The 27,183-nt window shown below is 40.3% G+C and overlaps 2 protein-coding genes across 5 annotated transcripts in view; one reads left to right on the top strand and one right to left on the bottom strand.

Annotated features, from left to right (window-relative positions):
* Nucleotides 1-27,183, bottom strand: part of LOC310710274 (uncharacterized protein) — a 982,430-nt gene that overhangs the window by 408,729 nt on the left and 546,518 nt on the right. The gene's annotated exons all lie outside the window — the stretch shown is intronic.
* The window catches only part of FNBP1L (formin binding protein 1 like), a 71,593-nt gene that overhangs the window by 27,245 nt on the left and 17,165 nt on the right, over nucleotides 1-27,183 (top strand). For 2 of the 4 annotated variants that reach the window (XM_083511144.1, XM_083511143.1), the window contains exons 2-9: nucleotides 216-331; nucleotides 10,480-10,533; nucleotides 12,824-12,971; nucleotides 14,404-14,466; nucleotides 15,149-15,253; nucleotides 16,309-16,437; nucleotides 20,767-20,913; nucleotides 21,964-22,167. In XM_083511144.1, coding sequence (XP_083367270.1) covers nucleotides 216-331; nucleotides 10,480-10,533; nucleotides 12,824-12,971; nucleotides 14,404-14,466; nucleotides 15,149-15,253; nucleotides 16,309-16,437; nucleotides 20,767-20,913; nucleotides 21,964-22,167 — 966 coding nt within the window. Of the gene's footprint in view, nucleotides 1-215; nucleotides 332-10,479; nucleotides 10,534-12,064; nucleotides 12,563-12,823; nucleotides 12,972-14,403; nucleotides 14,467-15,148; nucleotides 15,254-16,308; nucleotides 16,438-20,766; nucleotides 20,914-21,963; nucleotides 22,168-23,591; nucleotides 23,751-27,183 lie in introns of those variants that run through there. The other 2 variants (XM_083511146.1, XM_083511145.1) reach the window with 2 other exon arrangements.

Below are 27,183 nucleotides of genomic sequence, written 5' to 3'. Positions count from 1 at the left end.
CAGGACTGCTCTTATGATTGTGTCTTTCTAAAAACAAAAAAAGCACCTTCTGTATTGAAGTACTGTATCCTAGTATCTGTTTTCTTTGTGTGATTATGTTTATATTTTCAATTCACTAAATGTGTAGAAGACAGAACGTAGTATCTGAAAACAATGTGTGTGTGTGTGTGTCATCTTGTTCAATTTAGATTTTTTCCCTGGCTTGTGTTTTACAGGATCAGTTCGACAATTTAGACAAGCACACACAGTGGGGCATTGACTTCCTGGAAAAATATGCAAAATTCGTTAAAGAAAGGATAGAGATTGAACAGAATTATGCAAAGCAATTGAGGTAAGCTCTATTTTACAAGTTCCATTTCCCTTCAAACTTCTATTACCTTTTAAACTGTTTTGGTGTTTTGTTTTGTTTTTTTCATTTCCCAATTATATTTTTAGTTAAAAGTAGTTCCCGTACTGTAGGAGAAATCGAATATGCAAATATTGTTGTCCTGGAAGAATAGCCATCCTTGATCCACGTAGCTAAAATCACATTTTTTCTTTTCCATCTGAATTGGTTACTCCTTACTACAGATTCATGGGCAACATGGTTTTTTTATCCCCCTGTTGCGGCAAAAGCTGAGCCATGTTTGTCATTCAGCACAAGCAAACACAAGCTTGCAAGTAGCATAGCATGCTTTGCAAAGAAAGCAAGGCAGAGATGGACTGTCTTGATCAATATTCATTGAATGGAGGAACCCCTTAACTGTGTTACACTGAGGACTGGTGCTGTGGCTCACATTTCTTCCATTATGGTTGCTATGGGGAAGGGTGCTCGAAAAACCTCTGAATTAAAATTTGAGTGCTCCCTTATTTTCTTTTAAGGCTGTAAAGCTTATCTGTATGTAAAGGTGTAAATATACTCGCATCCAGAATTGCTTTGCTGCATCCACTGCAGCTGCTTTGTATTGCTGAAGAGGCAAGCTGTGTTGTTTTTTCTGTGCTTCCGTCAGCATGTGGTGCAAACATCAAAGAAACCTCAGCATTTTCCTCTACTATCTTCGTTTTCATTTGTGGGTAGGCACCACTGGCCACCTTTGGAAAGCAAGGGGAAATCCTGTTGCTCTAGTTTTTCTAGCCAGTTCCCCTTGCATGTACTGGGAACTGTAGACATGTTTATCCTGGGGCTTTTGGGTGAGTTGTGAGAGGCACTGAGCAGTGACCTTACTCTGGAAGAAACCCTTCTGCAGTACTGCATGGAGACAGCCTCCCCCTGAGTCAAAACAGTAGTGCTGAAGACTTCTGTTAGTTTTATGTAGAAGCATGGAAGATCGGCAGGGATCCAGTCCTTTAATATGCACAGCAAAGCATAGAACAGGGTTCGGCAGGGTTTACCTTGCCTGGGTCGGTTCACTCCAGCGGAGATCCCTCCATGGGCCCGATCCCGCATGTGCCCATGACTGTCTGCGTAGACACAATTTCCAGCGTCTGTGCAGATGTGATTTCCTGTGCCCGGAACGCGCTGCGCCAGTTTAGTGCAGCGGATGGCTCGGTTCAGGGGTTTCTCATGGGCTGGTTAAACGACCCCTGTGGGCTGCTTGTGGCTCATGGGCCTTAGGTTGCCGACCCCTGGCATAGAATCAAATTATTTGACCCATTGAAATGAATGAACAACATAGTAATATTGATTAATTTCAGCTGGTCTGCTCCATGAAAAAGAATGAGTTACCTGCCACCTATCATGTCTTAGCAAACAAAGCTTCAATATTTTTTTCTTGTTTTGACACTTGCAGAGTCTGTATCTCTGTATTATCAGAATTGCAGGAAAAATAAATGTAGGGCTGCACAATAAAGTGTGTGCACTGCTTTTCTCTACCAGTTTATTGAGCGGCCTTTTGGCTGTGAACTTTTCCACATGGAACTTAACCGATATATTTTAAGCCTCTTTTCCATGAACAGCGTAAACAAATAATCTGCTTACATGTATTATTTTCTGTGCAGGGGCCCATAGGTAAAAAGCGACAACTGTTTTAAGTGTATGCGTATCTTAATCTTTGGTGTTAACTGGTCTACTATATATGCATTTTTTTTAAAGACTTCACCAATCAGCTTTCAAGTAACCTGGGCTGGTAGTTTCTTCTGAAATGGTAGTAATTTGGGGTGTATGCCGATGTGCTCTATTTTTACTTCAATCTTGTCTTAGAAGCTAGTAAAGAAAAATAGGGGAATTCCAAGATAAATAATGGGGAGCAGTCTTGAGCCTCAGTTGTTCTTACCTTCTCTGTCTACATTCAGTTGCAAACAGGACCTGAGCCCATTGTGGGGTTTTTGTTTTTGTTTTGCAATTATCCATTCTAATCCTAGATACATAAGGATACATCAAGTTATCAGCTGTTGTTTATTATTAGAGTAGCCAATGTTGATTTAAAAGGGGAAACAGTTTGTTCTGTTTACTTCCTCTCTTGACTACAGCTAACTTACTTTCTTCTTATAAGCAACTGTTGTTGTTCTTTTCACATTAATACTCATGTCCTGAGTGCAGCTTCGTTGAGCTGTATATATAAACGCTCATCTTCACAATAACTGAGGGGCTAGAAGACAAAAGTTTTGCGAATTTGCTTGACTTTTTCTCTCTGAAGAAATGAGTAATGTGTATTCCATATTCTAGATTTCCAGTCAAGGACAATTCCATTGTAACACGATACAGCAAGGTATCTAGAGGGAATTCCTTGATTTGGAAGCTGAAGAAAGTTGCTTAAATGGCTTGATTATCTTCTGCAGTGGGAAACTATGTAATTGTGCACAGCCAAATGAAGATTTAGTTACCTAAATGACTATATTTAGAAACTTGGCAAGCTGTCTGGATGCTCTACTAGTTTGAATTCTAAATTGGAAACAAATGGTCACGATGTGGGCCCTTGTTTCTGAAGGCTGTTCTTCTTTAATTGAAATTGAAAACATAAGTTGTTGATTATTATCCAAATGTAGATGTGGCAGACTTTCTTTGAACAACTGTGCAAATGGACTCTTATTCAAAAGAGATTCTGTGCTGAAAGTTATTCCTCCCCATTATTATTTACAGAAGTTTTTAACGGAGGTAGAATGCCTTTGTTTCATGAACAGAATGCTGCAGCTAGCCTGGTGACTGGGAGCAGCCTCCGGGACCATATAACTGGTCCAAAAGGATCTTCACTGGCTCCCAGTACGTTTCTGAGCACAATTCAAAGTGCTGGTGCTGACCTTTAAAGCCCAAATGGCCTTGGCCAAGTGTACCTGAAGGAGTGTCTCCATCCTCATCGTTCACTGAGGTGAGGTCCTCTTCTGGCAGTTTCCTCACTGCAAGAGGTGAAGTTACAGGGAACCAGGCAGAGGGCCTTCTCGGCAAGTGGCGCCCTCCCTGTGGAACACCCTCCCTTCAGGTGTCAAGGAGATAAAAAACTACACAACTTTTAGAAGACATCTGAAGGCAGCCCTATATCAGGAAGATCTTAATGTTTGACCCAGGGAGTCTTCTCTTCTCATGAAGTGGCCAAAGTATTGGAGCCTCAGCTTCAGGGCTGTCCTTCAGATCTGTCCTTCCAGTGAGCACTCAGGGCTGATTTCCTTCAGAAATGGGCCGGGTATAAATAATAAAATCATCATCATCATCATCATCATTATTATTACATGTGGTGCGCAATCCAGCCATAGTTGGTTCTGAAGACCTATTTATTTCACTGAGAAGGTTAAGCAAGTGCTTAAATTTCTTCCAGTGAAACCTAATTAAATACAGTGGCGGTGGCAAATTCTTTTTTCCATGGAGCATTCTGGAGATAAGGCAGGACACCAGTGTGAAAAAGGCCCTATTTTTAGTCACCATTCAGCTATGAAATGGTGCGTCTGATTCATTACTATGTAACCGTACAAAGTGAAATCCACTAATTAGCGTTCCTTTTCTTTTGTGAATGCAGTAAATAACAATAGTACTAGAACTCTGATCGTAACCATTTAAATTAGATTTGTGACCATCACAAACTAGAAATCTCGGGTGAGAGTTCTATATGAAGTTGAATCTGAGCAAGCAAAAATAGTACAGCTTCTATCTGAATTTTTTTTTTAAGTGTTCAAATCAAAAGATTCCAGGGCAATGTACAACATTAAGAAGACGTTTTACAGAGCATAATACAAAAAAATAACAAAAACCATAATACAATAATAATAATAAAATAACCATAACAACAGTCTCTGCCCCCCGCCCCCCAGCTTTAACAGGCCATAGATTATTTAATGGCCAACATCATGGGTAAAGAGGAATGTTTTGCCTGGCACTTAAAGATCTGTAATGATGGTGTCAGGTGAGCCTCTCTAGGGAAAGCATTCCACAGACAGAGAGCCACCACAGAAAAGGCCCATTCTCATGTTGCCACCCTCTGAATCTCCTGAGGACTTAGAGTAGGGCATCGGGTGACAAGCACAGGGTCCAGGTCGGCTCATATGGGGAGAGGCGGTCTTTATAAAGTATTGAGGTCCTGAGCTGTGTAAGGCTTTATAGGGGAGTGGGTGGCATTGTGATCTAAACTACTGAGCCTCTTCGGCTTGCCAATCAGAAGGTTGGTGGTTCAAATCCACGTGGCGAGGTGAGTTCCCGTTGCTCTGTCCCAGCTCCTGCCAACCTAACAACTCAAAAGCACACCGGTGCAAGTAGATAAATAGGTACGGCTGCAGCGGGAAGGTAAACAGTGTTTTGGTGCACTATGGCACTCCTTACGGTGCCCCGTGGCACCAGAAGTGGTTTAGTCCTGCTGGTCACATGACCCAGAAAGCTGTCTGTGGACAAACGCCAGCTCCCTCGGCCTGAAGCGAGATGAGCGCCACACCCCATAATTGACTGGACTTAACCATCCAGGGGTCCTTTTAGCCTTTGCCCCCTTTACCTTTATAGCACTAGCACATTGAAACTAATTGGTGGCCAGTGTGGATTGCTAGTTGCCCTGGTGCATTTTTATGCATTGCAGCCTTTTTAGGAATTTAGTGCCAATACTACCATATTGTAAAATGGCAGAACCTGGATTAGCTATCTGCATGGCAATTAGTAATCTGCAGTTGTGACCCTCCCCCACTGTCAGTCCAGTCTGTCAGGGAGTATGCATGCGTGTGCTTTCCTGGTAAGTATTTTCCATTCTTATCTGCAACACACCAGAAAATCTCTTCAAAAGACTCTCTTGTGCAGTTGCCTGGTTACAGCATTATTGTTTCGTCTCCTGAATAGTAATGAGTTAGATTTTAAGCCTTCCCACTTTGCTCAGCTCTGTGCAGCAGACATAGAGATTAAAGATGGATAACGTAATGTAGAAAGGTATGGCTTTAGGTAGTTTAAGAATGACATTTCCCTCTTTTTGGCCAGATCTATTGTCGTCTACCTTTAGTATATGTTTTCCCAAAACAAGCGATGTAGTCCAGTATCTAAAAATTCTTTAATATATTCAGAGTGCTGCACCATGTCATAATAAATCTAATATTTATATTCATATTTGATAATATGATTTTTATTAACATCTCAATACTGAGACTTCCTGAAATATGGAGGGCAGCATCAGAATCATGTGCATTGCCATAACAGTGTATCTAGTAGGTAGGGAAACTGGTGAGATAATAAATGCCCAACAAATTCTACAGGGACACATTTCATAGCAGGCTGTAAAGCAGGGGTCGGCAACCTAAAGCCCATGGGCCGGTAGCGGCCCACAAGGCTTGTCTAACCAGCCCATGGCGACCTTCGCTGCCTGCTTTTACCAGCGCAGCGTGGGGACCGTCTTCTGGGTTGATGGCTCCTGTGCACATGCGCACGGGTGCTCCTCCGACCCGGATGTACACCAGAAATAGCGTGCGCACATGTGCGGGGCGGAGAAGCGCCCGTGCGCACACTATTTCCAGTGCATTTCCGGATCGGACGAGCGCCAGAAATAGCTTGTATGCATGTGCACGGGCGCTCCTCTGACCCGGGAGAGTGCGCATGCGCACACGCTCCGGCCCATCCTCCAACGGCCAGAGTGTCGACCCACCCATCCTCAGATAAGGTCACCAAGCTCTGCTGTAAAGGGTTGTGCCTGCCTCCCCAGAACCTTTTTCACCATGGGAATGCTTTCAGCTGGGGTTGTCAGCCAGCTAAAGGTTTTTAAAAACTGATTTATCATTTTTGTGTTTGCCGGTTTGTCAATTACCGGTACCTAAAAATTTGGGAGGTGGGGTGGGGTGGGGAACGGAATAGAGTATCCCAAAGGAGGGTGGCTGCCTAGCTGAACAGGAGCACTCCTGTTCGGAGTTAAGGCTACACTGCAACATTTTGTTGCCGGTTGCTTTGTATTAACAAAGCCTCCACAAAGGTGCCTTTTGAGATACTAAAGGACGTGTTAATATAATGTATGACTTAATGAACAAGAGATACTACTTAAGAAAGGTCTTTTAATAGCTGAAAAATTGTTCCCTTTACAGTAACGTATCAGAACCCAAGGAGCCTTGAAAAATAAACATAAGTATCCTTAAAATTCAGACTCGCTGATTAAAATTGTCTCTCCCCCCCCCCCCAACCTTGATTTATCAACAGACTAAGCTGATTAAAACTTGCATTCCGAGTTACACCATTAAGGAAGGTAAAAAACCTAACAAGCGCCTTCTAAAAATAACTTGTTTTTGCAAGTAAAATCCCGGCTGCAAAATGCACAGGCTGTTACGGCTCAGTGCATTATTTGTGTAAGGCAACTTCCCTGTTGTATATTACTGAAGCATGAGAGTATAATCTGAATTTTTAAATGCACAAATCTATAGCCCACTCAAATTGCTGTATAATAGTGAACTCTTTACTATGTGCACTCAGTGATGACTCAAACCTTTGGGATGCTGGAATACCAGCTGAGAATCTGGAATACCAGCTGAGAATCGTTTACATTTTATCCAGTGGTGCACCTTCAGTGTTAGGTTACATTGGTCCTGTTTAACAGGGCTGTCTTACACATACGTGGCACAGTCCCAGGCGCGCAGGAGGGCGGAGCCGCCCGCCCGCTCAGCATCTCACTGGCTCGGTCGCCCCCGAGCTCCCGGTGCAAAGCGGCACTCCGACCAACGGGTTGGCTCTTCCCCAGACTCGACTCTCGGCCTGGCGCCCCCGACAGCCCTGGGCCCGGGTGCTCTGCACCCCTAGCGCTTATGAGTAAGACGGCCCTGCTGTTTAACTTGATATGTTACAAGTGCATGGTTTTCTTCCACACGTGTGGAAGATGGAGTGTTTCATTCACTCAATTCTTTCTTCAAATGAACGAAACAATATACAGTGGTGCCCCGCAAGACAAATGCCTCGCAAGACGGAAAACTCGCTAGACGAAAGAGTTTTCCGTTTTGGAGGTGCTTCGCAAAACGAATCTCCTATGGGCTTGCTTCGCAAGACGAAAATGTCTTGCGAGTTCCTGCGGGGTTCCCCCCCCCTTTTTCTAAGCCACTAAGCCGCTTATCAGCTGATTCAATAAGCTGATAACCCGCTAAAAGCCGCTAATAGCGCTAATCCGCTAATCCGTCAATGGGCTTGCTTTGCAAGACGAAAAAACCGCTAGATGAAGAGAATCACAGAACAGATTCTTTTCGTCTTGCGAGGCACCACTGTAGTTTACCTTCTATCCCTGGCAAGCACATACTTGGTTTGTTGAACATTAAAACTAGCCTATTTTTTCCAGTCCGTTGTTGTTTGTTGGTGTTACAACAGAGTTGGTGCCTGTTTTTCCCCAAATAGCATTAAATTGGAGCGTTGCCCTACCTCCCCCTTAGTATGTGTGAGCATCCAGATAAACCTTATTGTCTGTTCCTTGTGTAATATATTTGGAACCCCTGCCCTTATCTTATATTTGACATTCCTGTTGAGCCCAGTAGGATTGGGTTTGTGGCACCTTACGTTGGCTGTGGACCAACTAGAGCCAGTGTGGTGTAGTGGTTAAGAGCGATAGTCTCGTAATCTGGGGAAACCGGGTTCGCATCTCCGCTCCTCCACATGCAGCTGCTGGGTGACCTTGGGCTAGTCACACTTCTTGAAGTCTCTCAGCCCCACTCACCTCACAGAGTGCTTGTTGTGGGGGAGGAAGGGAAAGGAGAATGTTAGCCGCTTTGAGACTACTTAAAGGGAGTGAAAGGCGGGATATCAAATCCAAACTCCTCTTCTTCATGCTTCTGGCTTGGCTGTGCTAGTTCTTGGTCATGGAAAAAAAGCAGCTGCACAAACAAAGCGATTTGTCAGAAATTCAGAATTTTCCTGGGAAAGTACTGTCAAGTTTGCAGCTATTTTCCCCGAGGATGAAATTTAGTAAAATGCTATTTCAGGACTTTGGCATGTTTGTGTGTGTTGTTGTGTTTCCGGATCTTATAATCCATTCTTGACATCTATTCAGTTCTGATAAATTCCAGAAAGCCTTGCTTGTGTAGCTGCACCTTCTTTGCATTACGTTGTTGTGTTTCCATTATCTATATTGCCCTAGAAACTATTTGGCACTTACAAAATGCCACTAAACAAAAGCGTGATTTGAGGGAGTCTTAGCTTTGGAGTGGGCCTTCCATACTGCAATAGTAGGGTTTCCTAAATTTGTCATAGCCAACTGACTTTCCCTTTGGAAAGAAAACCAATTTACTGCCATAAGGAGAAAGGGAACTAAACATCACTATTTGCTGTGATGTATCACACAATTCTTTCTTTAGTATAACCTAAACAAAGCTGTTAGCTTTACATTTCATATACAGTTATACCTTGATTTTCAAACAGCTTTATTTATTTATTTATTTATTCAGTCAGTCAGTCAGTCATACCTTGGTTTTCAAACAGCTCTCGAACGTTTTGGCTCCTGAACGCTGCAAACCCGGAAGTGAGTGTTTTCAAACGTTCTTTTAGAAGCTGAACATCTAGCAGGGCTTCTGCAGCTTCCAGTTGGCTGCAGGAGCTTTGGTTTCTGAACGTTTTGGAAGTTGAACAGACTTCCGGAACAGATTCTGTTCAGCTTCCAAGGTACGACTGTACTAGTAGACACAAGTGCTTTTTGAAGAGATGGGTTGAGAACTCAGATCTCTGGTATAACAGAATACATTTTCATCAACATTCTATCATGGCCTCTTAAACTGAATGTGTTAACCATATGTTAATGTTTAAATCAAACCATCTTCCATAGTTTCCCTTTGTGGGGAAAGTTTCCTATTGTCATCAGCTCTTGCTATTTTTAAATAACTCAAAAACCTCTTTATTTCTTCATTGCTAACTTCTGTGACTTTTCTTTCCCTGGGATTATGTGAATGTTGTAGTGTTTAGACGCAATATAACTTTTATATACCCAATGAGTATAGCAAGAGAGTTTGACTTTTAAGATTTGATAATAAAACCAGGATCCGTAGTGGGACTAATAGCCCAAGGGGAAAGTTGTACAGAAGTTTAGTTCCATTTCTTTAATGCATCGCTTGGGGAAAGAAAATAGATTTCCTGCTGAAGAACATGAAATATATACATTATTCCTTTGTGGGAATATTTGTGGGCAGTGAAGTAACTTGAGGCCTCTGGAATCCTTGGAATTCCTGCTGAACTCTTTAAAATGTATTAAACTAGGCATTCTGTTACTGCTGCTGCTCTTTAGCATCATCAGGAGAATAGCCTATTCTGTCTGGCTGAAACAAGGCATCTTTTTACCATACTGGAAAGAGGCTGCTAAGAAGTGTATTATAATTATTCATTAGAAATTAATTTGCAGTGTCTATAGGACAATTCTCTCTCTCTCTCTCTCTCTCTCTCTCTCTCTCTCTCTCTCTCTCTCTCCCTCTCTCTCTCCCTCCCTCTCCCCCCCCCCACAATTTTTGGCCCCTGTCTTTGTTTTAGTCGTTCTAGTCTGGATAAGCATAAGATAAAAACAATAGGTTGGCATTGTTCCTAGTTGCTCAGCGGTGGAACAATTTTCACTCCTTCCTGCTTGCAACATTTGCGAGAAATCAGGCACCCATGTTTATTAGTACCAAGGGCATTGTGCATTTATTTTGTCCAGAAACGCATAGATATTAAAACATGCACCTCACTTTGATGCTTTTCGTCAATCACTTCATTCTCCTCAACTTATAATATTGTAAGCAGGAAAATAAGCTTCTTTTCTGTTTTGGTTTCTGAGAAGAATAAATTGTGACTGTTTCATTATCATAAACTACATCTTTAGTGTGTACTCCTGGATCCTTGTTTCTGATAAATTATTTATTGTCAAGAAAAACATCTTAATGCTGTGAAGAATCGAGGTATATTCTGACGGAGGTGCTGGCATTCAGAAATGATTACATCACAAGGTGTTTATTGAAGTAGATCCTCTTCACAGGAGATATGTGAACTGTAAACTGAGGACAAAGGGCTGTGTCCTTATTCACCTAGTTTGAGACTGATCCTTAGACAAATACTAACAGAAATTTATTAATGTCCTTATTTAGTGGACATTTAATGTCCTTATTTATGTTTTCTTCCCTTAACAGAAATCTGGTGAAGAAGTACTGTCCTAAACGTTCATCCAAAGATGAAGAACCCAGGTAAAATGAGCATTAGTTTTCTATTGTCTGTCAGGAAAAATAATAATCACAGTGTTCAATGACTGTTATTCTCTGGAAATACTTTGAATGAAGGCCTCAGTCCTAAATACTTTCACTTTGTGATAGGCTGGTGTGTGTTTTTTACCTCCACTTGCGTGGTAATAAGCTCAGTTTAATTCAATAGGACTTGCTTGCAAGTAGACCTAGTTAGGATTGTTCCATTAATTTCATACCAGCTTACATTAGAGTTTGGTTTTTAATGACCAAATATAAAGGTTGTCTCTGTATTCAGAAATCAGAAAGCGAAGGCTTTATTAACACTTTCTGCACTGCTTTCCAAAGGATATTGAATATTTAAGTTGTGAGATCGTGTTTAACTCTCCTGAGAATCCCTAACATTATACCCATGTAGCTTTGCTGTAAATTCTAAGACTTGGTTCTCACACACAGCAGATGAGGAAGTAAATTAGACTCTGGGCTGTACCACATATTTTAGGTAGGAAGTAATGGATGAATGATCTACCATACAAAAGAAATTCCAAATGCAGAAAACTGGCATATTGGGAAGAATTCTTCTCCCTTGACATCTAGTTTTCTTTGTGGAGTTAATCAGTAGTATTTCCACATTACTACTCCTCATGGTAGCCCCACTGAATTTAATGGACATGGCTAACTTAGGAAGAAGTTAGGAGAAGTTTCAGCGGATCTGGTCTAAGTAGGACTTAGTTGAATATCACCAAGTGTTTCGTAGGGAGAATCGCCAAACCACACAATCTCCCATCCGGTATCTGAAATAGGTAAAGCCCAGAAGTCGTTTTATCTCCTCATTTTTGCTGTTTTGCCAACTAGACCTGAATTCATTATTTTAGCAATGTTATTTTTGTTGCATTTCTAGACACCAGCCATGGCACATTAATTTTCTTTAGCTCAAAGCCAAACTTAAGTATGGTGACACTTTGCAGTGTCAGCGCTCCCTGATTAAAAGGCGGTGAGTTGAGTGCTACAAAGTATTGTTTTATTTTTGGAAAAGGTTCCTTTGTGAAGCTGTACATTGAAAACTACTATAGAGGAATGCTGCAAAGCTGTATGTCCTTGTCAGTCTTGGCTTGTTGGGTGGGGTAACTTTCTCTATATTCTGTACTTTATATAGTTAACAGTCTTTCAGCATAGTATAAGGGAGAAAATAGCAAACACTCACCACCACCAACCTACTAACATTGATTGCTTGGCCATCCTTAACACGGGGGGGGGGGTGAAATTTAGGTTATTCCATTATTACCAGTGTGGACAGCACAGAAAGCATCAATTTTTTTTCAGATGCCCTGGTCGGAGATTGATCAAGGCTGATTTTACAATTGAAGGCCGTCATTGAAGGAAGACGGTATTCACTGGGTTACAAGAGAACAAATTTGGTCATCTAGCCCAAAATCCAATTATCGATGAGATTTAAGTTCCATCAGCCAAACACTATTTCTCATGGAAGATCATTTTGAGCCCCTCTGCTTCATTTTAACCTTTATTTTTTTTAAAGAACAAAACAAAACACAAACCTAGATGACAGGACTTCCAAGAAGCTGATATGGAGCTCAAGACCTGAACATTTAAAAGAGATGGCAAACATTCCACAGGCTTATGAGGTCTTAAAAAAAATAAAAAAAATACAGTGACATGTTTGTTTGTTTCTCCCTTCCATACACATTTTCTCCCCTTATTTTTTCCTCCTTCTTCCCACCCTGCTCCCCCCTTTGTTTTAGTGCCAGCAATAGTGTGGCACCCTTCCCCTCCAACCAAAGAGGTGAGCAGGCAAACAGGCAGCTGTCTTCAGAGCTGGTAGCAAACTTGTTCAGTAGATCCATCCATCGGGGTGCATAGAGTGGCATGGTTGGCATGTTCCACCCTCAAGATCAAGCAAAATCATCTCTGCAACAAGTTCAGCTTCCCAAGCCTAGGAAATTAAGTCCATTCCTAGGCTCAGTCCTTCTTCCATTTCGCATCTTAGGAGATACCACTATACTGCAGGGCTTTCCAGGTAGTGTTTTTTATTCTTTTTCTACCTTTTGAAATCTGTTTTCATTTTTTTAAAAAAAACAACAACAACCAATGTGCGTGAAGAGAAGTGTATTTGGGGCGTCTCCACTGTACATCTTTCTGCAATTCGTTTTATCAAGGTTGTACCCCACGCTAACTGTGACATGTTTTATGGTCCATTTATGGAACGAAAGCTGTAACTTCCGGATAAACAGAAACATGACATTTGTTTCCCTCCTTCTTCTTCACTGTGTACTGCCAGGTTTACCTCATGTATAGCCTTTTATAATATCCTTAACGAGTTAAACGACTACGCGGGACAGAGAGAAGTAGTAGCAGAAGAACTGGGACATAGGGTATATGGAGAACTGATGAGATATTCCCATGAACTCAAAACAGAAAGGAAAATGGTAAGTCACGAGGGGTTCACGATTGTAGAATTTATGCGATTATTCTTTTCACTGTTATCAAGGTCTCGTCTGTTGGACCAAATCTTCTTCGGTGTAGTAGTGGTGCACAAATTTGAATTGCATGGTTTTTTCCATACTCCTGTGACAAGAGAACAGTGTACCACAAAAGCATGCATGCTTCTGAACAGAATGAAAGGCCGCCCAATTTAATAAAGCATTGCTTGCTATCTTATATTCTAGAATGTTAGTGTTTGTGCAGTCCATTCCCCCAGGTGCCTGCTTAGAAGCCAGTCGCATTGCACAGCATTCAGGAATAACGGCTTGTCCCTTACTTTGGTGTGTTTTAGGATTGCATCCTTTTTTTATACTTTGGTTGTATGCCTCCTCAGGTGTTATGCAGAGTCGGAATACAAACGACTGAAATAAATAACTTTGTGTTTTGATTCTGTGGACAACTGTTGTCTGTTGTAGTGGCATTTAAAGTACAGTCGTACCTTGGTTCTGGAACGCCTTGTGACTTGAACATGTTGGCTCCCGAATGCCGCAAACCAGTGAGTATTCTGGTTTGCGAACCTTTTTTGGAAGCCTAACATCCAACGCAGCTTCCGCGGCTTCTGACTGAGTGTAGGAAGCTCCTGCAGCCAATCAGAAGCTGCGCCTTGGTTTTTGAACTTTTCTGGAAGTTGAGCGGACTTCCAGAACGGATTCCGTTTGAGAACCAAGGTACGGTTGTATCTTTTAATTCTCACACATTGGTCTGAGAATTAAAACATGTGTGTCACAGCCCAGAGCATGTTCATTCGCTGGTCTTTGCCACTGTATGCCAAGTTATTTTTATTCAGATTATAAAGTCATGAGCCTGGGCCCTTGTAGATTTGAATGTTGCTGTCTGGTGCTTGGAACATTTTAGGTGCTTTTGGAATAAAACACCAGTGATACTGTTATGAAGGTGCTGTTGAGTTTTAATAGCTTGACTCCATCAGGCACAGGAGATGCAGTATCAAAAACTAAAAGACAAAGCCCCGACTGCACTCATGGTGCAGTTTCCTTGTGCACATTTATAATGTCGCCATAGAAATGGGGTAATATTTTCAAGTAGAACTGATGTTTGTCCAATTGTTTCACTTTAACAAAACGGGTGGAAATCCAGTTCCTTCTGCTGTATTTCAGTAGATTGGAGAGCAGTGGAAAGTGTGGAACGTTTTTCTTTTGGAGGAAGCAATGTGCATTGTCGTTTGCTGAAACAGGTTTGTTTCCTCCATGCAGTAGCGAGGAGGAAATAAACAGACCCAAGTAGGTTTACTTTTGAGGTGCAAACTAGGCCACTGTTGTTGTTTGGGTTTCTTTAGTACACGCAAGTAAAAGACTGTAAATGCCGTATCAGATTTTGAAAGAAAAATAAATTAAAACCCTCTTGTTCGTAATTTTGCAGCACCTTCAAGAGGGTCGAAAGGCTCAGCAGTATCTTGACATGTGTTGGAAGCAGATGGATAATGTAAGTTTTCTTCTCTCTTCTTGCCCCTATCTTTTCCTGTTTACTTTTAGGATTACAAAGTTTGGTGGGCAATTGTTAAAGAAATTAACTGAAGATTAGCTTTGTTATCATTGTTATCTTTGTTAAATAGACCAGATAGATTGCTGTGTTTGCAGAGATCATAACAGCTCATAACTTCTCAGTGTGCAACCTATTGCACAATTCAGTGTGCAGTTCAACAGGAATTCTGCCTTGAAGGATTTACAGACTTCAGCTATGTCAGAATTTATTGAAAATGCCTCCCAGCTCTATGATTCTTAACATGGTTGCTGAAATCAGCCCCCAGCACAGTAGAATGGCAGATCTAAATATATGTTGCTATTGGGATCTTTTAAAAACAAGTGAGGATTTTGCAAGTGTCTTTTATTAGGCTTGAATTATAACTTCAGTTTTCATTTACTTTTTTTGTTTGGCTTTGCATAAAAATCAAAATGAACTATGTTAAGACAAAACCTCACTTTCGTTTAAAAGTTGTCAGTCATAGTATACTAATAGAAATTAGTGGGATTCCACCATATTACATAGTTGAGTGAGAGCGAGTATATGAGTGTTTATATGGGTATACACATGTGAACTTTAGCGTGTCTTTTTATAGTATTTTGTAAAAAAAACCAACAACAACATGATGATGTTACCATTGCAGAGTAAAAAGAAGTTTGAGAGAGAGTGCAGAGAAGCAGAAAAAGCACAGCAATGTTTTGAGAGACTGGACAATGATACTAATGCCACTAAAGCAGATGTTGAAAAGGTAAATATTATTATTATTATTATTCCTATAACAGTATTTGCATTTTTTCAAATAATGCTATCTTTTTAAAACTTAATGTGCCAACCAAGAGGACAGTGAATCAATGGCTGCATTCAGACATCATGTTTTGTTATTCTCCGAAGGTTTGGAGGATCAGGAACAAATTCTGTGTGCACGTGTCCCAACACCACCACCTTCATAGGGCCTAGTTTATTAAACGGTTTCTCATTTGATCAATTCACGGTTTGCTGTTACATCTGAATTGCCACAGCGTGGTTTGTGCAATCTCTTCAAACCAGAATCGCAAGCCACAGTTTGCTCTTGGTTTGCCGTTCTGTTTTGGAGGGTTTGCCAAAGCCATAGTTTACCAATTCAGAAGTAGCAGAGAACTGTGGCTTGATCGACCAGGACGTTTTGTCCAATGGAAGTTGCAGTTTTCTGGATGGTATCATCTTGGTTGCCACTGGTGAAAAGAAAACTTTAGTGGCTGAAATAGGAACTTTCAGCAATATGGGGTTGTGTGCCATATTTGTTGTCACTTGAAATGAATGGAATTGTACAAGTAGTGTTGGTGAGACAGTCACATATTGTCTCTCTTTCTATATGTGTACATGGCAGTTCCTTATTTTTGGTCATTTTAAAATGTTTTGTTTGAGAATAGCATGGTGAGATGTACATGCCTAGCTTAAAAATTCAGATGCTTTTCTCTAAATAAGAACAAGCTACTACAAACTTTTTGGAGTGGTTACGAATGTTTATAAAGAGGTTGTATTCAAAGTCCTGTGGTTCCTCCAATCCACTGAAGCAGATTTGGGTACAACACGGGGCATACACAGGGGAACAAAAGGTGGAAAAGTCATTCCGCTCATGCATTTATTTAGTTGAATACTGTCTACTGACCCCGCAAATGCTAATGTAAGGTAAAGGATACAAGGGCATCTCCAGGGCTCATGAAAGGTGATGGCATTTCACTTACAATGACCATGTTGCTAAGTAAGATTTTGTTTAAACAGAAGACTTCCAGAAAACACTGTCATTGAACTGTCTCTTATTAGGCAAAGCAGCAATTAAATCTCCGTACACACATGGCTGATGAGAACAAAAATGAATATGCTGCCCAGCTGCAAAATTTCAATGGTGAACAGCACAAGCATTTCTACATTGTCATTCCTCAAATCTATAAGGTGAGTTTTAGATCTAAATTTTGTTTTGATCTTTATTTATTGCATTTGTATACTTCTACTGGGTGCCCAATGTGCTTTACAATTTTCACTATTGGGGAAAAAACATTATTTAAACTGCTAAAAGTGTGACAGTGACTTCTAAGCTCATCCACACTGCTGCTCGTCACATGATTTCTAGGCACAGGTCAGAAATGTTTTCCTATTGTTCCTTCGCTCTCCCCAGGAAAACCCTCTGTTTAGTGCTGAATCAAAACAAACATCAGTCTGAAGAAAACTCAATTGACGTTTGTTCCCATTCAGTGCTAAACAGCCACTTTTCCTGGGGAAAGTGGCAGGAAAACCCTTTTGGACCCATGCTTAGATTTGAGGTGGTTTGAGAACACTGCTGTAAACATAAAATATATAAATGTTTTATCAGCACCTTACATAGTTCTGCTTCAATCCTTCACTGTTAATTTACATTAAACTACGATTATACAATATTTGAAAAGATATTTACAGTAGCATATCATTTGTCTTGCTTCCTGACATTCCCTGTTGTTTTAAAATGAAGTAGATTATTGATTTCCATTCATTTGCTGCTCCTGTATACTTATTTTTAACTTTGCAGTATTCAGTTGCTCCCACAACTCCCTGGTTCTAATTTCCTTGGCACTTAAAATTCTTGCCATTGCTGAAATATGTAGTACTTTTGTTTGATATATTTGTGGAACAAAGCAACCATGCAGATAAGGGTTGAGATGGTGAGGGGAAAGAAAAAAAGAAAAGAAATCCTTTATAAAGTTACTATAACCCCCAAATCACTCGCCTTCTGGTACTTCCACTGCAAATGATGAATATCAGCTTTTCTTTCTACACAAAACTAGCAATTACTTTCTCTGGTTTTCTTCATCATTTTGAACTTCTGTGCTGACTGTGGCCATATTATCATTATACACCTTTAGGCGCCAGGCAAAAACGTTCCTTTTTAACCCGGCCTTTGGTTGATCTTACTGACATCCAAAGGGACGTGGGTGGCACTGTGGGTAAAACCTCAGCGCCTAGGACTTGCCGATTGCATGGTCAGTGGTTCGAATCCCCGCGTGGTTATTGGGTTATTGCTTTTGGTTTGATTTTATATGTTGTGGTCTTGTTGTGAACTGCCCTGAAACCTCTGGGTATGTTGTTGTTGTTTAGTCGTGTCCGACTCTTTGTGACCCCATGGACCAGAGCACGCCAGGCACTCCAGTCTTCCACTGCCTCCCGCAGTTTGGTCAAACTCAGTTAGTAGCTTCGAGAACACTGTCCAACCATCTCGTCCTCTGTTGTCCCCTTCTCCTTGTGCCCTCAATCTTTCCCAACATCAGGGTCTTTTCCAGGGAGCCTTCTCTTCTCATGAGGTGGCCAAAGTATTGGAGCCTCACCTTCAGGATCTGTCCTTCCAGTGAGCACTCAGGGCTGATTTCCTTAAGAATGGAGAGGTTTGATCTTCTTGCAGTCCATGGGACTCTCAAGAGTCTCCTCCAGCACCATAATTCAAAAGCATCAATTCTTCGGCGATCAGCCTTCTTTATGGTCCAGCTCTCACATCCATACGGTGGTGTATAAGTTGAATAAATAATAATAATAGTGGCATAGATTGCAGCTATGGAGAATGTTACCCAAAACAAGTAAGCAAACAAAAAAAACCGCATACATCATCTGGCCCATACATCTCTAAGCATGTATCATTGTTTTTTAAAATGAGTTTGTATGTTTTGTGGAACTTGTGTTGCTTTTAAAAGCAAAAAAGCCTTCACAGCTACCTTTTTGCAAACCAAAGTTTCTCATTCCTTATATTAATTTTTTAACTCAGTTTCCCTCTGTTTATCCTTCGCTTACGTTGCAATCTGTTCAAGGGTGTTCTCATTTGATGAACCAATAGAAAAACTGTTTGTATTATATTGCACCCAGCCTGATATATGCCAGTTACCCAAACACTGAACTTCCCTAGTTGTCCCATATTAAACATTCCTTCACCAATATTATGCTAAAGGGGAAATTTCTGATGCTAGCTCTTCTTTTTAAATCTATCCCAGGTTTTTAAACATGTGCCAATAACATAATTGCATCTGTTACAACAGTTTTTCCTAGTACTTCCATTCATAATAAATTCTTACTGTGGTATTCATTGCTGTTTCTTCCATTGGTCTATATAATAAGAGTTTTTGTTCCTAAACAAAAGGACTCCAGCGCTACAATAGCTCTATTAAATCCCCCTCTTTCTATGCCTTACAGCTTACATTTTTAGGTTCCTTAGCTCTTTTTAACATTCCATATAAATACATTGTTTCTGCCATTCTTGAATAATTTGGCCTGAGATTTTGGAGCAGGAAATTTTGGCAGTGCACGGACTTTTATTGTGTTGGTTCTCCCCAATAAAGACAGTTTCAGGGGTTTTTTTCCACATCTTCATATCTGTTTCATTAGCATTATGTAATTAAGTTCACACAGATCCTCCAGATGTTTTCTTTAGCATTGGGTTATTGGCAAGGGAAGTATAATGTTTGCTGAGGGGCACCTACACCCTTGTGCAAATTAATTGAAACAAACAATGTAGTTTATTGTACAAAACTCACATATACCTGTACAAAACTCACATATACATACATTAGTAACGGATATGACCGCCGCTATTTTTAAGCAGCATTTGAACATGGTTTGGCCTGGAGTTTACTAGTTTCGAACAGTCACTGTTGATTTTCGGATCCCTGTACCACACTTGAATCAGCACCTGAATGAGCTTCTCCATAGTCATACAGTCTGCAGCACGGAGGCGACTTTTGCATATAGCCCACAAAATTCTCAATGGGATTTACATCTGGGGAATTCCCTGGCCAATCAAATACCTGTATTTGCTGCTCTGTCATGAATTTCTTCACCACTTTCAATGTGTGACAGGGGGCTAGGTCCTGCTTCAATATCCCAGTATCGTCAGGATACCTCTTTTCCAGCTCTGGAATAACTGTCTTTCGTAGAACCTCAATATATTGTGGCGAGCGCGTCATTCCTTTTATTGGCTGCAGGCTTCCGACACCATAATGATCAACTGATTTTTCGTGTTTGCTTTGAGTACAGGATTACAAGTAAGATAGAAAACATGGTTCGTTTCAGTTAATTTGCACAAGGGTGTACATTGTATCAGATGGGGCATCAAGTGGCTGAAAGAAGTTACCTCTTCTGAGTCCCCCCCCCCAAAAAAAAACCCCAACAACCCTGAGTGGTTACGTCAATGTGCTCTCACACCTGGTGGTTCTGTTATTGAATGCCAGGTTAGAAAACCATATTCCTTGCCAAGAAACCTGTTTGCCTGGCAGCCAGATGTGAGCTACAACTCCTCGTGTTGGGCCAGAGAGACAGAATTGTTGGAGTTGGAGAACTGGTGGTGGTGGTCTTGCAAGACTTCAAGGACCATACCTGGTCCGCCTCAACTGCTCTAGCTCAGCACTTCATGGTCACCATGACAAACATGGAGCTGTCTTAATATATTGTGGGGCCAACACATATAAGTCATTCCCTCAGTCTGTTTTTTTTTTTTTTTTTTTTTGCAATGGAGCAGGTGAGGTAGCTGTCAGGGGAAAGTGTGCATAGGATTGCAGCCTCTGGTTTCTTTCCGAGGTTCTTAACAACATCCCCCAGTTATTTTGGGTTGCTTCTTCTTCTTGGAACAGCATCTTGTTTAATACAATACCAACAAGCCACTGCAAATGAACAAAATTCCACTGGAAGGCTATCGTAACATTTACAAGGAAATACTCTGAAGGAAAATCATGTTTGCTTCATAAACATGAGCAAATTTTCAACAAAATATTTGTTACAGGATAATATAGAAGCTGCAGCAGTAAAGTCTGCATTCCGTACATGTAAAAACGAGCCTTTTATTTATGATGTAAAATAACTCTTCTGTAGATGACAGGTAGTTAAAACAACATAAAACATTTATAAACAATAGTTTTTCTCTAGCTTAAAAAAGAAGAAGTAAATGAATGAATCTATTACTAACTCACTATGAAACTGAAAGTGGGAGCTTTTCATTGCCTTGCAGATGCTAAAGAGGGAAGGGAGCACTGGTCTTATTTTCCTAACAGGAAACCGTGGTTAGGTTAACCTAACCATGGGTTTAGTTAAAATGAACTTTGGTACACTCCTATGTCACAGGTTCTTTATTAAAGAACCTGGTACAGGAAAGCAAACTCAGCAAATTGGTGATGCTTTAAACAAAATTGGGAGGAAATGTAGCCCAAATATATGAGTATCTGTATAGTACTGTATTGTCATAAGAATACTCAGGCTTCTTCTTTATAATTGTAGCATCTTCAGGAAATGGATGAACGAAGAACCATCAAACTTAGTGAATGTTATAAGGGGTTTGCAGATTCTGAGCGCAGAGTTATCCCAATAGTCTCAAAATGTTTAGAAGGAATGACTGCTGCGGCAAAATCGGTTGATGAACGCAGGGTAAGTTGATATTTTGTAGGATTCAGATTATCAGTGTAGAACTCATTGCTTTGGAGGTAAATCTAACGTAATTGTGGGTCTGATCATGTCCTACTAGAACTAAGGCAAGGAATTAGGCTGATCAAGCCTATGAAATTTGTGTTCCATGAAGCCAAACCAAGCAACAAAAACAGAGGGTTTATCAAGTCTCTTGTGTGCCTTAACTCTCTGGCAGACAGCTTTGTTGGGTCATGAGACCTAGTGCAAGTAATTGTGGAAAGGAGTCTGTGTTTTATTCGGACTTTTTTTTTTTACCCATTCTCTCTTTGACCTCTCTCCCTCTTCCTCTCATTAATTTATGATGCCCGAATAATAGATTACTTTGATTTTTCGACATTTTGCCCAATGGAAATGTTGCTGGATGCTGTTCATTGTATGAGTCTATTCTTGCAGACCTTGTTGTTATCTTGAGATGAAATTTCTTCAGCCATTTGAGTAATCCCAGGGTTTGGGACTTCACCTTGGGAGCTTATGTATTTCCTGGATGGAGGTACAGTGGTACCTCGGGTTTCAAACACCTCAGGTTACAAACACTTCAGTTTACAGACTCCACTAACCCAGAAGTAGTACCTCGGGTTAAGAACTTTACTTCAGGATGAGAACAGAAATCACACGCTGGCAGCACGGCGGGAGGCCCCATTAGCTAAAGTGGTACCTCAGGTTAAGAACGGACCTCCGGAACGAATTAAGTTTGTAACGAGAGGTACCACTGTATATACGAAAGTTTCATTTTGGATGTGATGGGATGTGGAAGAGCGGGATGCTCAGGGCACAAGCATTGTTCGCTCTCTCTGCAACATTATCTTTTCTAAATGCCCTGTAGATGGTAGTCTGCAATTTCCCCTCTGTAAACGGACTTAATTCTTTCTGGAAGATCAGTAATTTCTCCTGCTGTTTTAAGTTACTCATTTTTCATCTGCTGCATTGGTAATAATATCATTTCAGTTAAGCCATCAGCTCTCTTGAGTAATCATTTTTTTTAAAAATAAACATTGCATCTCTCCCATCAAGGACTCTCAAATAGTAATAGACTCCTTCAAGTCTGGTTTTGAACCTCCTGGAGACTTTCCATTTGAAGATTACAGTCAGCACATTTACAGGACTGTTTCTGACGGAACAATCAGTACACCAAAGCAGGAAGGGGTGAAAATCGATGCAAAAACCACCGTGGGCAAGGCTAAGGGCAAGCTGTGGCTTTTTGGAAAGAAACCAAAGGTACAACTTTTAAAATATATTTCACATGAGAACAGACTCAGGATTTGTGGTTAAGGGATCAAATGTAGTCCTTTGGATCGAAATAATGTCGTTTTGACCTTACATAATTTTGAAAGACAGTTTGCATTGCCCCAACTGTCCATTTAGGAACTTGGTTTTGGTATGATATGTCTGCTTTGCCCCACCCCAGCTATAGTATTCTAGCAGCAGAGGAAACCAGTACAACTGGGGCAGCAAAATGCCGCTGGCTTTGCTGGAGCTATTACAACAGTAGTTAGTGACCAGGAACTGCAAACTCCTGGTAACATGTTACACCAATACTCAAGCGCAGGTCTTGCAAAGGAGCCTGCTGCAACTATTTTGACCAATAATAGCATCCTCTGTGGCTTGTGTATCCTCTGTATATGTTGGAGTTTGTTATTGTGTTGAAACTGGAGGGAGATCAGATCAGTTGATCGTGATGGGTGTGTGGATCATCTCTTTAATATCAGAGATTCAGCCGCCTTCTGGCTGTGGTCCATTTAATTGTTTTAGGTACTGGAGGAACTTGCATCCTGCCTGTAATGTGCAATTTTAGAAACTGATGTTTTTGTTTGAAGTGCATGGTTTTGGCAGGTCAGTTTAAAGATATTCAAAGGCACCTGAAGGTTAAAGCAAAGCCGGTGATATATTGCTTTGGACATAATGAAAGAATAATGATATGAAGGCAAATAGCACCTTACCTTTGCAGAAGTTCTTAGTATATAGAGCAACAAATAACATAAGCAATATTCTTTTTTAAAAACAACAACACGAATTTAAATTTCGTGCAGTGTGAGGAAAAAATTGTGTAGAACACCTAAGAATGGAATAACCTTCCTTTTCCAGCTGTGCAGCACATCTCCATTACCTTATGAATGCCATTCCTTAAGTCTTCCTTTCCGCCCATACGTTTTGAGGATATAAGAATTTTAACATTAGAACATTTAGAATAAATTTTGTTGGGTGTTTTTTTGTAGGGGATATGTTTTTATTAATTCAAAAAGTTCCTAGATGTAAAACAAACAAATCTAAAGCCTGTTATCTTTCAGCAATGTGTGTTATCTGAAGGGTGGTTCTTGGTGTTGTTTCGAAACTCGCACGTAAAAGGACATTTTAAACCATTTTAACATCGTAACTAAATATTCTCCCTCTCTTACTTTTTAATTTTCTTACTGTGTTGTGTATTTCTGATGGTGAAAACAGTGGAGAGTCTTGTGACACCTTAAAGACATTTGTTATGCCGTCAGCTTTCTGATTATAATATCTGATGGTGGTTGTTATGGGGTGAGGGGTGGGGGGCGGCTGGGACCGATGGTCTGCTTCTGTATTGAAAGGGGGGGGGGGAGACAGAATTTTCAGTTCAATGTTTGCCTTATCTGTTCCTTTCTTTATTTCCGCATCAGCCGCAGTCCCCTCCCCTTACCCCTACTAGTTTATACACGTCCAGTACTTCTAATGGTTCCCAGTATCCCTTATGCTCGATTGAACAAGTCCATTATTGCATGAGTGAGATAAAAACAGGGAAGCCCAGAATTTCTTCTTTCAGAAGCCTCAAAAGAGGGGTAAGTTTTATGATGGGTTTTAGGTGCATGACAGTGCTATGAGCAGTGTGCTTGTGGTGTGTGGCTTTTCCCAGTCTTCTCCACCCTCATCATAAAACTGAAGATCCTATCAGAGGTCATTGTGCTTTGCAGCTCCTTGTTCGGAATAGCTGGCTTTTCAAAGGGCACTGGGTGCGCGTTCTCACAATTTTCTCATTCGCAGCCATGAGTGTTCTTCTTCTTATTATTTTTTAAAATAATTTTTATTAACCGGCCAATCAAATCAAATTAAATCACATCACATAAATTCCGAATTACAAAGCCGAATTTTAAATTTTGTTGGGGGGACCCATATTTCAATATCCAAAGGGGGATTCTGATCATCTTCTTGCTACTGCATTAATGTCCAAATCAGACCAAATCAGTCCAAACAGAGTTCATAATTCTATCCAGTCTTATCTTGCTGTTTCCACATCACATCTTGTTCATATATTTTCTCTTTTTTCTTTATGATCTCTTCTGATAGTCTCCTTAAGCCGATAAACACCAATATTAATCCTGTGTGAATTTTTCCGTTCTTCCAATCCTCAAATCGAGATGGTTTCCATATATCATCACCTTCATAGATAACATCGCTCTTTCCACCATTAATCTCGCAAAACTGTCGCTCTTAAGTCCCTCTGAGGAGTTTCACCCACCGCAACCATGAGTGTTCTTAATGCATAATATGTTTGGGGGAAGGAGAAGCCAGGCCATTTTAAAGAACAGAACGATAATTAGTTTGCTCTTTTTTCTCATGATGATGATGATAATAATAATAATAATAATAATAATAATAATAATAATAATAATAATAATTTTATTATTTACACACCTCCTATCTGTCTGGGTTTCCCCTGCCACTCTGGGTGGCTTAAAGCTCATCTAAAAACATCAAGCGTTAAAAACCTCCCCATATAGGGCTGCCTTCTAACCTCGGTACGTGGATTTTATCAACACATTGTCAATTTATTTGCAAGCTGCCAATTCCAGAAAAAGCACACACTATAAGAGCAGCTTGCCATTGGATGAAGAGCAACAGCGTATCACAAAATCGACGTTCGCAGTCAAAGTTTCATAATGACAGCAATAATAATAATAATAATAATAATTTATTATTTATACCCTGCCCATCTGGCTGGGCCTCCCCAGCCACTCTGGGCGGCTTCCATAGAAACCAAAAATACAGTAAAATATCACACGTTAAAAACTTCCCTGAACAATAATAACAATAATTAACACTACCTAGCAAATATATCGGTGCAAGTTTTAATCTTTTTTTTAAAACCAGAAACAATAAAACAAAAAATTAAATAACGAAAAGCATTTAGAGACCACAAATGTAACAGCGTTATTCCTCTCTCAGCAAAACCAGTAAGGGGCCAGGGGCCAGATGGACTTTGAAAAGTTTCATTCTGTTCCTAAATGCCACAGCCATTTAACTGCTAAATCCACCAAAAGGTAGCTCGGACCTTTTGAAATTTCTATAATATTTGTTATTTCTTGTACTGTGTGCAGCAGAGTTCAGGCGCAAGCCAGAACCACAGGGTTATTTTTCCTTCTCTTTTATGAACTGGCCCCCTAGTGGGCATTTGAGTTCAGTTCTTTCCTAGTCAACATTCTGCACATGCACTCACTGACAATGCCCCACTATCAGAGCACATGGTGTGTGTTTTTAAAAAGGATGTTAGTAAATGGCTCAAATTGTTAATTTAACCAGTATGTTAAGGCATCTTATGCGAGTCTCTGCAGGCCGTTTTGTCTCGTAGATGACAGATTGCATCGGCCGACATTAAAACACAGTTTATTGGGGAAAGTATTTCAGAAAAGTAAGCCAGTTTAACTGATAGGAGTACATATACCTAAAATGTTTTTGTTTTAGAATTTATTTTTCATGCAATGTACTTTGACTCAAAACATTTAATTTAGATTTGTTTTCTTGGGGGCTTCGTGTGGTTTTCATTGGTTTTGTTTTTGGTTAAACTGCATTCCATTCCTGGGTAACTGCTAAATGCCACTTTTTGAGAAGAATCAAGGAAGTATACTTAACTAATTTATACTGGCATATTCTGCAAAGTAGCATTTGTTCTAGGGATCAAGTGACTGCCAAACAGCGTTGATGATTATGTCATGATAAATGAACCAGCAGTAACTCCTTTGGTCTATAAAACACAGTCTTTTGTATATGAGAAACTGAATTTTTTTTGGCTGTTGATAACCAGAAGCTGAATGCATTTGTCAATATACAAATATGCAAATAAAAACTATAATTAGGAAAAAAACAGCAATTGGTTGCAGTTTAATACTTTATACTAGTCTTAGCTGGGGCATGTTGTTCTAGAGAAGCAGATCATAGTCCATAGATATCCTAAGCAATGCCGGTTAATGATTAGAGGAGTTCTCGCTGTTATGGAAAGGCAGTTCCTTAACTTGTGGATTTTAAGTTGGAGCACCACAGCATGGTAACTTCTCTTTTAAGCAGTTTGAACTGTGCTCCTAAAGATTTTAACTCTACACCCCAGAATTCTTAATTCTGCATTTGCAATATATTCCCTTTATCAGGAAGATTTTAAATGTTTGATTCTTTATGATGTTTTATATATTCTGCAAGCCGGCCAGAGTGGCTGGGGAAACCCAGCCAGATAGACGGGGTATAAATTATAAAACTATTATTATTATTATTATTATTATTGCAAAAATTGAGAGTTTGCTTATATTTAATTACATTTCCATACCTTGTTATGTGCTCAAAATTCAGAGTTTTGGATAGGTTTTTGGTAAGGGAGAAAGTAATTTTGGCAAGGGTTATTTTTGTTGGTAAGGAAGAAGTGGAGACAGCTGGAGTTAATGTTTTCAGGGTGTCCTCGAGATCCATGGAACTGGATATTTAGCCAGATTCTGCACTAATATTAGATCTTCTGCTCAAATTGCACATCCCTAGACATACAAATGCGCACAGGCCAAGCCATGGTCAGGACACAGAACATGTGTTCATGATCAGGACCATTCTTAGCATGGTAACTTTTTAGCACAGTAGCAGAATCTGATCCTCAATGAGCTGCTTTGGAAGTTGGCTGAAAATGCTCCTGTTGCACTTCTCCTATCGATTGATCCTGCTGGATATATTTGCAATAATGTGTTACTATTTCTTCATTATAGACGAGGAAGTGGCTACCAATTCTTTTTAGCATAGTCATGGAAAATTAAAAGGTGATGGGATTGAAATTTAATTTTATTTCAACATTTTCTCATCGCGCTGTAAATTTGATCAAATTACTATCAGCAGTTACTAGCCTGTCACGTTGCATCCCTTGAAATATGCAACCAAATCTTTTTTTCCTTTGTTTTAAAGAAACAAGTTCAGGCCAGAGGTGCCTTGTGAAGTGCACACGTATTATTTATCTTTCACTAGTTC

Source organism: Podarcis liolepis (genome assembly GCF_965112155.1).
Source record: "Podarcis liolepis genome assembly, chromosome: 6".
Taxonomy (NCBI): domain Eukaryota; kingdom Metazoa; phylum Chordata; class Lepidosauria; order Squamata; family Lacertidae; genus Podarcis; species Podarcis liolepis.
The sequence above is the reverse complement of the archived record's forward strand: the minus strand, read 5'-3'. Positions and strand labels throughout refer to the sequence as shown.